The 10547-nt window shown below is 31.4% G+C and overlaps 1 protein-coding gene across 1 annotated transcript; it reads left to right on the forward strand.

The window, feature by feature from the left end:
• The first annotated feature begins 37 nt into the window (after nt 1–37).
• On the forward strand, nt 38–9151 carry LOC139517387 (small ribosomal subunit protein uS10m-like). The gene is made up of 7 exons (XM_071308372.1): nt 38–175; nt 2045–2112; nt 3108–3162; nt 4926–5056; nt 6041–6143; nt 7533–7622; nt 8960–9151. The coding sequence occupies exons 1-7, from the start codon at nt 158–160 to the stop codon at nt 9074–9076; spliced, it is 582 nt and encodes a 193-aa protein (XP_071164473.1). The 5' UTR covers nt 38–157; the 3' UTR covers nt 9077–9151.
• Nucleotides 9152–10547: the final 1396 nt, after the last annotated feature.

The raw sequence follows: 10547 nt of genomic DNA on the forward strand, positions 1-10547 counted from the left end.
TACGGTTAAATCTTCTTTATATCAAACTGATATCAGTTTGAACCATAGACGACGTTTTCGTAATGTTCGTTTTTTCAAGAGTTGTCTTTCCTGACACAGAAACGATAGTGCTTTTGTTGACATTCAGAATTCAGAATACAATATCTTGGCAAGAACAATGAGTGTTCTTGCAAGAGTAAGTTTCAAAACTATCGATCTGTATTAAATTTTAAGTTCAAAAGAATATCCATCGCAGGTGTCCAACCCTCCCCAAACCTGACTGAGAGTGAGACTCTCAGTGTCAGTGCTCTGCCAGTGGCAGTGGTGTAACACTAACAACACAACAGTCAACATTTCAAATTTCAAATATTTTATTGGACAAAGCACATATGATACAATGCGTATTCCAAGATACAAACACATTAAACGTGACAATTTATGCAAATACAACATAACAAAACAATAATTTAAACTATAAAAGTCAGTTGAAAAGGCCTTATGCCTAACTCCTCAGATCCATTCAGATCAATGTCTGCAAAATATTACATTCGATTTCAGAAATTAATGCTTCTTTTTGTAAATTCATTTGGGTGTAAAAGCTTTGACGGAAGTACATTTTGTATGTAGGGCGGAAGCGCTTTATTCTTAAAATGTGTGCATAGTCAATGCTTTTACAACGTTACAACAAATTACAAAAAGAAGCATGCAATTCTCTTATAATTACATTTTTTCGCTATGAACATGAAAACACAATTTATAGTGAGAAATGGAAATTTGATAGAACAAATTTTAGTTACGTGTTTTTCACAATGTAAAAGAAAATTCTTTTGATTTTCAATTTGACCAGAGTTACATATAAAGCAGTATCTCTCATTTCTGGGAATGTTTAGATGTCTACCTCTTTCAATGATCAGTATATGAGCATTTATACAGATCTTACATATTGCAGCTCTGTCACTTCTGTTCTTAAAGATATCAGCATAGGGTGGTCTTTTACCCATTATGTAGACGCTATTGAAAAAGTCTTAACTTCTTTGAATCAACTATGTTTGTATTTTGAACTTCTAGACATGAAGTTAAATATTAGCCAAATTTGAAGATAAACAGAATCTGACCATATGACCAAGCGATTCTTATCTTCACTCAGTTGATGTTCTATCTACAATGATAATCTGCAGGTATATCAACAGCAATAACGACCCATTGAAAGTGAAAAAGTCATGCTGCCATTTCCCCTGTGCCTTCGTGTGTTTTGAGGGTCTATGCATGAGTTGAAAAGTTAAAATAATAAAACTTTTCATAGTGTAAAAATCAAAAATCATAACATAATTTCTAATGCTTTAATCATGTTAATAGTTTATTTCAAACAAAAAGCAACACAGCTTATACTTTCTAGGTTTTCAGAAAATCATGTACTGTACATAAAAATTATAACAGAGCATTTTAAATACACACAGAGGAAGACTGCTAGATTGACAAAAATGATTAACATAAAAGTTCTATAAATAGTTCAGAAGATCCTCCAAAAAATCTGAGACATATTTTCAATAATTTCTTAATTAAAGACAACATGTTTTGCATTCTATGTTCACAATAACTCAGACTTATTATTAAAACTGATCAGTAGGGTTGACTTGGGAATAGGATTAATAATGGTCACATGGAAAGTAACACACATGTTGAATGGTTGTTTGCCTGTCTATTCTGAATGTAGGAATACACCGCCTTAAATGGAATAGGATGTTTTAAAAAATCTTAATGCCTCAAGGCTTGTGCCTATTCATGTTGTTGAATATAACTGCCACACACTATGCACATAAAAAAGCCTGGGATTACAGAGCATGTCATTTTCATAGCTTAAATGTAGTGACTTCAAATCAAATATTTTTCATTCTACAGAACATGCAGAAGGATTAAAGAAAGTTCATATAACTTCACTGGTTTCCGCCAGTCACTGTTCAATGCAGTGACTAATTGTACTAATATACTATTGGTAACTTACTCAATAAAAGGATGAAGATCAGTTTGTATGATTTATTTATTTGTTTTGTCCTGTTTATTGCAGGTGTTTTCCATTTTACAGAAAACATCAAGGCACACTGTTTGTCCAAAGTGTTCCAAATTTTTACAAAGGTTTGTTGTTCTAAGTATATTGTTTAAGATTAACATATTTTACATGTATTGCATAACCTATATAGGATAAAGCTATTTTTGACATTTGATAATTATTGGTTAATATCAACACATGGTAGAGTGAAACACACACTACATTGCATTACTAGCTTGAAATAGGTATCCATATATTATTGTAAATTCAGAAATAATTGTGTGCGTTTATTATTGTGATTATTTCATTTAAGGCTAAAATGCGATATTGAGAAAAATCCTGTTTAATTCATATAAAAATTCACTATGTGAGTTTGAATTATTGGATCATAACGTTAACCCTGTCACATTTTTCACAATAATAAAAACATGGCAATAATTTGTGAATTTACAGTAGTTGGACTGCAGGAACAATTCTGTGTATTTATTTTTTTGTAGATGAAGGAATCTGTAAATACCAAATGTAGCTTTTATGTTAGAATGATGCATTGCAATATATAGCAAATCCAATAGTTTGAAATGTTTGTGTTTAAATCCTTTTGTTAAAAAAGTATTCACTATAAAAAAGAGTGCTAAATGTTAAACATTTCACAAGACGAACTGCATAAGGCATTTGTGACACATAAGTATAGAACTATCGTGACTATTTATAGTAGTTTTTATTGATACAAATGTAATATTACACTTCAGTTATGACAACTAATACTTTCACCATGATCTCACCCATGGTCAATAGTCAATAGATACATGTTTTTTTTATACTAATTGACTCCCTAAGTGGAACATTGAAAATGTTTTAAAAAAAACATATATGTTTGAACTGTGTCAAAAACAGGCATAGAGACCACATAAACAGTACAAGTTCCTTTCAGTATACAGTTTCAATACAGTTATATTTGTTTGCAATTTATTTCTTTGTATTCCATGTCAAATATTAGAATATATAACAAAAATAGTATTGACTTACTTATTATAATGTTACATAATTGTCCATATATTTGTATACTTTCCCTCCTTTTTAGATGTAACTACAGAGTCACATCCTTATCCTCAGGGAAATGGGAACCAGATGGTTTAGTATGTATACTATTATCTTTTTATCTTTACTTGTTTTTTCTCTGTAGATTTTACATAGTTGATCAATTATTTATATAATTTATTCTATGATACTTTAGTGCTTTTAACTGGTCTGGTTGTTTCTGTATTATCAAGAATTCCTAACTAATACAGGCATGACAGGAGCAGTCAGTTTACAACACTTATATATAAAATAATTCTAAATCTTCATGTGATCTAATTAAAGATACTAACTGTTGTCGTTGCACAAGATAGTATGTTAATTTCTCTTTTCTTACAATGCATATTTGGTCACTTGAGGATATTTCTGATTTCTCTACTAAATACTATAAACTTCAATTTATAAAAAAAAAGATGTGGTATGATTGCCAATGAGACAACTCTTCACAAGAGACCAAATGACACAGAAATTAACAACTATAGGTCACCATATGGCCTACAACAATGAGCAAAGCCCATATTGCATAGTCAGCTATAAAAGACCCTGTAATGACAATGTAAAACAATTCAAACAAGAAAACTAACAGCCTAATTTATATACCAAAAAAGAACGAAAAACAAATTGGGACAGGCACATACATATCAAATGTGGCAGAGTTAAACATGCTAGCAGGATCCCAACCCTCCCCTAGCCTGGGACAGTGGTGTAACAGTACAACATAAGAACGAACTATAAAAATCAGTTGAAAAAGGCTTAACTCATCAGATGTATACAAATACAAATACTACACAAAGTGGACGTGGCTGAGTACTTGTATATTCCAACAACAAAAAGACACTAAGTACAGATCTGAGAGTACCTGCAGTTACTGACATCTAGTTCAAAGCCACTAACAACTAATAAAAAAATCATGCATCTAAGACAAAATTTAGACAACCATTATTCATTTAGTTAGTATCAAAGGTTTCGCAATGGTTATTGTCAACTTCTGCATTCTCAAAGTTTTCTATATGTTTTATGAAGAAAAAAACGCAATAATGAAAATATCAATAAGAGAAGCTGTTTTTTTTCAAATCTCAACAAAACCAGTTCTAAGTTTAAAATTCTTCATGAAAAAGATATGATATATACATGTAGGAAAAAATGTGTATTTTAATATCAGAAGTTAATTGCTGCATTTATTATTTGAACAAAAAGGCAAGTTTGATTATTGTGATTTTAGAAAAAAAAAGCCTCATGTAGATATATTTATTAATAGCCTCATGTAGATATATTTATTTGATTTCTTATTATTGCAATATGTACTCAAGTAGTCACATTAATAAAACCTTGCAATAATTTCTGAATTTACATTTTAAAAGTCAGTAAAGGTATATTGTACATTATTCTTTGAAGCTTTCTATAAAATATAAAAGAAAGGCAGGTGCTGTAACCATGGTTCAGTAAAAATACATTAAGAAAATAAACTACACAAAATTATAAAGCTTTGTATTAATTAAGTTCAGAAATGTCTCTGTGTCAATAGATTATTTAAGGTGGTACCAAACACCTTGACTAAAATTAATTCGGCTTGTTTAATTTTCATAAAATTACTTTGACCCTTTGACAAAAATATCAAAATTTCAAAAAACTTTAGCCAGACGCTTTATCAGAAAAAAAATGGTTGGATATATATAGCAATTTGACAAACACTAATTTTGATCATTGAGAAGCTTCATATTTTCTTAACAATAGAACTTGATTAAAATGTTCAGCTGATTTTACAGAGTTATCTCCCTGTACTGTTATGTACCACCTTAATTTAATTTTGATTATTTTGTAGAATCAACCACCAGAAATACCAGAATATGATGAACTAAATATACAAATTAAAGGATATGATTTTCCTGTTTTAGAAAGCTATACCACATATGTTAATAAATTAGCAAACACATTAGGTATAGAAACTAACAGGTAAGTAGGTAATAGTTATGAAGGGGGACGATTCATTCAAGACACATTAGGTATAGAAACTAACAGGTAAGTAGGTAATAGTTATGAAGGGGGACAATTCATTCAAGACACATTAGGTATAGAAACTAACAGGTAAGTAGGTAATAGTTATGAAGGGGGACGATTCATTCAAGACACATTAGGTATAGAAACTAACAGGTAAGTAGGTAATAGTTATGAAGGGGGACGATTCATTCAAGACACATTAGGTATAGAAACTAACAGGTAAGTAGGTAATAGTTATGAAGGGGGACGATTCATTCAAGACACATTAGGTATAGAAACTAACAGGTAAGTAGGTAATAGTTATGAAGGGGGACGTTCATTCAAGACACATTAGGTATAGAAACTAACAGGTAAGTAGGTAATAGTTATGAAGGGGGACGATTCATTCAAGACACATTAGGTATAGAAACTAACAGGTAAGTAGGTAATAGTTATGAAGGGGGACGATTCATTCAAGACACAAAACATGCTTACTATGCTTACAGGCACTTGACATAACCTGAAGAAATGAATCAACCTTTTTATTGCCATTCTTCATCTCCAAGTCACAGTGAGGCCTAGGTTTGACCACCATTTTTAATTTAAATACTTGATATGAATTTGCTAAACCTTTACTTATATCCATGTACATGATGTACATATGTATTTTTCATGCAAGTTGAGAGATATTTTTCAGTATATATTCAAAATATTGGTAGTCACAAAAGCAGAAAACATTGGAAGAATTTTTTTCCCTATTAATTTGGTTTGATGTCCATAAAATTGAACTTATTAGAGAGGCTTGTATTTCCTTTTCACTGGGAAAATTCTAGATATAAGGTATAGTTATTTACCCAGTAGAATGAGTATTATTTGAAATTTAAATAAATAATCTTTAAAATGTCAATTAATTGTCTATAAAGGTCATCATCATTAACTATAAGCCATTCTTTTTTGTAGCTATCCAGTACCAGGAAAGGCATCAAAAGTAGAATTGTTTTATCCTGAGTCCGAAAAAGTAGAACACACTTATAATTTAACTAAATATGAACGAGTCATACAAGTAAGCATAAATTATTATAAGAAGTCATTTGCATATAGACCTTAACTAAATATATAATTGTGACTTGGATGGAGAGTTGTCTCATTGGCACTCATACATACCTGCAAACTTTCACGATTTAGGCGTGTACTACACAATTTTGACCCTCTGTCCCGATTACACGATCGTGATCGTGAAAATAGCCAAAAAGCACGATTTTAGTAAAATTTGCACGAAAAATATTTTTGTTCCCGATTTTGAACTTTTGAAAGTTTTCCCAAGGGAGACAAATCGTGTCTGACAAATTTCATCCAATCAAAATTTAGTGATCATGCATTCACCAGTTGATTAATGTCGGCATAGTAAACAATCAAAGAATCGAAATTTTGAGTTGGTTTTTTTTAGCTTGGGTGCTAAATTTATAAAAATTGGAATCATGATGGGCGAGTTATCACTTGCAAAATAGTTCTGTCACCGCCTAAGAAAAAAATGCGTGTTGCTTCGTGCAAATACTTAGAGAAATGGGAGAATGATGTCAAGTACAGGGGCTGGTTGTCTAAATCAACGTTAGGATTGTCACATGCCTTTTGTAAAGTTTGCAACAGAGACTTTAAAGTTGACCACGGTGGCCTTAATGATGTCTCCAAACATTCTAGTACTGCTTGTGATATTGATCTATATAAAATATGAGGGTTTGGATGGGGTTAAATGATTAAAGAATATAATGCCCTTAAAAAATGAAGATAAGGGAATAACGGGCAAAATAAAAATGAAAATTGGAGAAATGCGTGGTCAAATTTTTTGAAGATTAGAGAAAAAAGGGGTGAAAATTAAATGTTTACAGAACAACAGACCCCCCCCCCCCCCCCCCCCCCATTCCAGACCCTCATATATTGTTTTTTGTTTTGTTATTAAATTATTAAAATTATTACTTTTTTTTTTTATTTCTTGACAATGTATCAGACAAACATGAAGTCATCTTACTGGTGTTTATCTCAACAAAAAGAATACAACAATCAAACAATTTAAAAAAAGATAGGTTATAATAGCATCTTCAACTATCACCCCCCAAAAAAGAAGTATGTCAGATACTTTTAGGAGCCAAATCATCACACGAAAAAATGCCGCAAAAAATTCTACCCTCAAAAATGGTGCCGCGCACAAAAACCCCCATGGCCATTTTCAAAAGTTGGCAGGTATGCTCATACCACATCTTCCTATACTTTTATAATTGTGACTTGGATAGAGAGTTGTCTCATTGGCACTCATACCACATCTTCCTATATCTACATACATACAGAATAAAGTTTGCATTTTTAGGTTGAGAAGATTTATTTAGCCATTATAAAATCATTTAGCTGTCAACATCACAATAAAACAGTTTTAAGACTGTCTTTAAATTTATTTCAGATAGAAAATGTACCTTCAACATTATTACCAATATTTATAGATGCCATGAAATTAAATGCAGCACCTGGCATAGAAGTTACTATTAAAAAGGTAAGTTTCATCATTTGTGTTATAGTATGTGTGTTGGAATATAAAACCGCCAATTACCAAGATTAAGTCCTTTTGATATTTGGGTCTACATGTTTTCCCTACATAGATGGTAGAGTGACAAGTAACTTATCTTTTTTTGTGCTTCCTGTTCAATGAGGATGTGAACATTATAGAATAAGTAATATGAGATTCAATTTATACCTGATACATAAATAGCTTCTAAAATAATTTAAAAAATGTTACTATTTTTATGTAAGTTAAAAATTAATATCATACAAACTTTAGCTAAAACCTCTTATATAATAGAACACTTGTCAGTTTTGGCCACTATGACTTATATTGAAAGCCAGAATGTTTTTTGATTAGTGTTGCAGTGAGGTTTAGACATAAGACATCCTTGTTGATAAATCTAACCTGACAGGTGATCAAATTTGTATTAGTCAAAACAATAAATTTTTTAATTTACTACTCATTTTTATGGAACTTAAATTGAACGATAACAAAGAGAATAGATTTCTCAAAGTCGAAGTATGCCAGCTTTTTCTTGCTTAAATTTCAAGTTAGGAGTTAAAACAATATTTGATTGAAATATTTTGGATTTTTTTTTAGCTCAGCTGGCCCAAAATTTGTCAGATTATCCCAGTTGTCAACCAATGTACCAAGGCCACCAAGGTTTAAATTTATAGAAATGTTCAAAATGTCAAAAACTTCTTTCATCCTATTTTAACCAAAGTTATGAGATGACGCCTTACAGGAGTTAATATCCTTAAGAATTGTTTGTGATTTTGGCTATTATCTTAAAAAGTATAACAAATGAAGCTAAATTATGAGGAAAGATAGTAGTTTAATGTCCAGTGGCAAATTAATGATTATAATATAGTTCTTATAGCAAAAACAGTTACACAAACCATTATTTTCCATAAAGGGCAATTACTCCTATAATATGTCAACCATCAATGTCAACTCCATATAGGAGTTATTGCCCATTTATGGAAAACATTTTGTTTCCTTGTTTGTGTTTTTTCAGAAATCTTTGTAGATACAGGGAAACTGTTAATTACAGACAAGACCTACAAAGAGGTTAATATGGCCCACAAAGTACACATATGAAGCAGGCCCCACTCTACAAATTACACTCTACTAATTATTGGAAGACTTTGTAGAAAGGGTTTTTGAGTAAAACAAGTAATGGAAAATGACCCTACTTTTTTTAATTTTTATACCTGTTACTTCACAACGGTTGGATGATTGCAGGATAAAATACAAAACAAACATTTTATAAAAAGTGAGATTTTTACATTTGTATAACTAGCTTTAATTTTGGTCATTATTTTCAGCCTGATCTTGTTGAAGAGGATGATCTTTACATACCAGATGAAGAAATGTTGGCAATGAGAGCCAGAGTGGTAGAGCTTGAAGAGAGAAGACAAGATTTAAAGAAAGGAAAAATATAAATTACATTGTATGTTTCTATTTGAAATATGTTTGTACCTCTGTATCAAAATTTTGTGGAATAAATATTAATATTATTGTATTTTTTATCTAATCATTTTTAAAGGTCTAGTCTGTATCACAGATACTTTAAGCAGTAGTTCAGCTATATTTGGCATATGCAATGATTGTAAAATGTACATAAAATTGAGAATGGAAATGGGGAATGTGTAACAACCCAACCAAAGAGCAGAAAACAGATGAAGGCCACCAATTGGTTTTCAACACATTGAGAAAATCTTGCACCAAGAGACAGGCTTCAGTTGGCCTCTAAATAAAATTGTATACTAGTTCAGTGAAATATATGTCATACTAAACTCTAAAACAGATAATTGAACTAAAATTAAAAATCATACAAGACTTACAAAGGCTGGATGCTCTCGACTTGGGACCTTTGCTAAAATGTGCCGGGTTGAACATGATTGTTTGGCAGTTTATATGACCTTGACCTCATTTTCATGGTTCATTGTTCGAGGTTCAGTTTTGTGTTAAGTCTGTTTCTCAGATAAGTTAAGCAATATGTGAACTATATTTGGTGTTTGGAATAATTGCATGGTGTACATGTTTGTTTGGCAGATTTCAGAGTCAGTGTCACAGACTATAGGTAAACTATGTTAATTAGTTGAAATGATGGTATGTATGTGTCTGTCTGACCTTAATCTAATTTTCATTGTTCATTGGTCAAAATTATGTTTTTGTTTTGTCAAAGCTGAACTCTGTGCACTTACATGTTACAAGTCATCAGTGCCTAGAAGCTGACCAAATATCGAATCATTCTGTACAATCATTCCTAAGTAGTGGGTTTTATTCAAGATATTTAAGAGTTCAAAGTATGGAAACAAAAAGAAGGAAAACTGCTCGTGCTAAATATGAAAGAAGTCATTCTGTTAATTGGTTCCGGAGAAAAGAGTGATGCAAATATTTTATTGACAATCAGACAGATGGATATTTTTATACGTCTAGTAAGGTTCACCTGACTTTAACCCATTTTCATGGTTTATTGGTCACCATTTTGTTTTAAGGCTTTGTTCTTTTTCTAAGGTACTGGAATATTTCAACTACATTCTGTGCATTGAAAATTTTAAGGGTGTATGTCTGACCTCCAACCTTGGCGCCTTTTTCTTGTTTTATGGTCAACCATCAGTTTTTGTGGTTGGTAGATATAGGAAGATGTGGTATGAATGCCAATGAGACAACTCTCTATCCAAGTCACAATTTATAAAAGAAAACCATTATAGTTCAAGGTAGGGTCTTCAACATGGAGCATAAGCTCATACCCAACAGCAAGCTATAAAGGGCCTCAAAAATTACTAGTGTAAAACCATTCAAACAAGAAAACCAAAGGTCTTATCTATAAAAAAATGAGAAACACTTTTGAACCACACAAATAAATGACAACCACTGAACATCAGATTCCTGGGTATGTTTCTCAGA

The sequence above is a fragment of the Mytilus edulis genome, chromosome 3 (assembly GCF_963676685.1).
Source record: "Mytilus edulis chromosome 3, xbMytEdul2.2, whole genome shotgun sequence".
NCBI classification, from domain to species: Eukaryota; Metazoa; Mollusca; class Bivalvia; order Mytilida; family Mytilidae; genus Mytilus; species Mytilus edulis.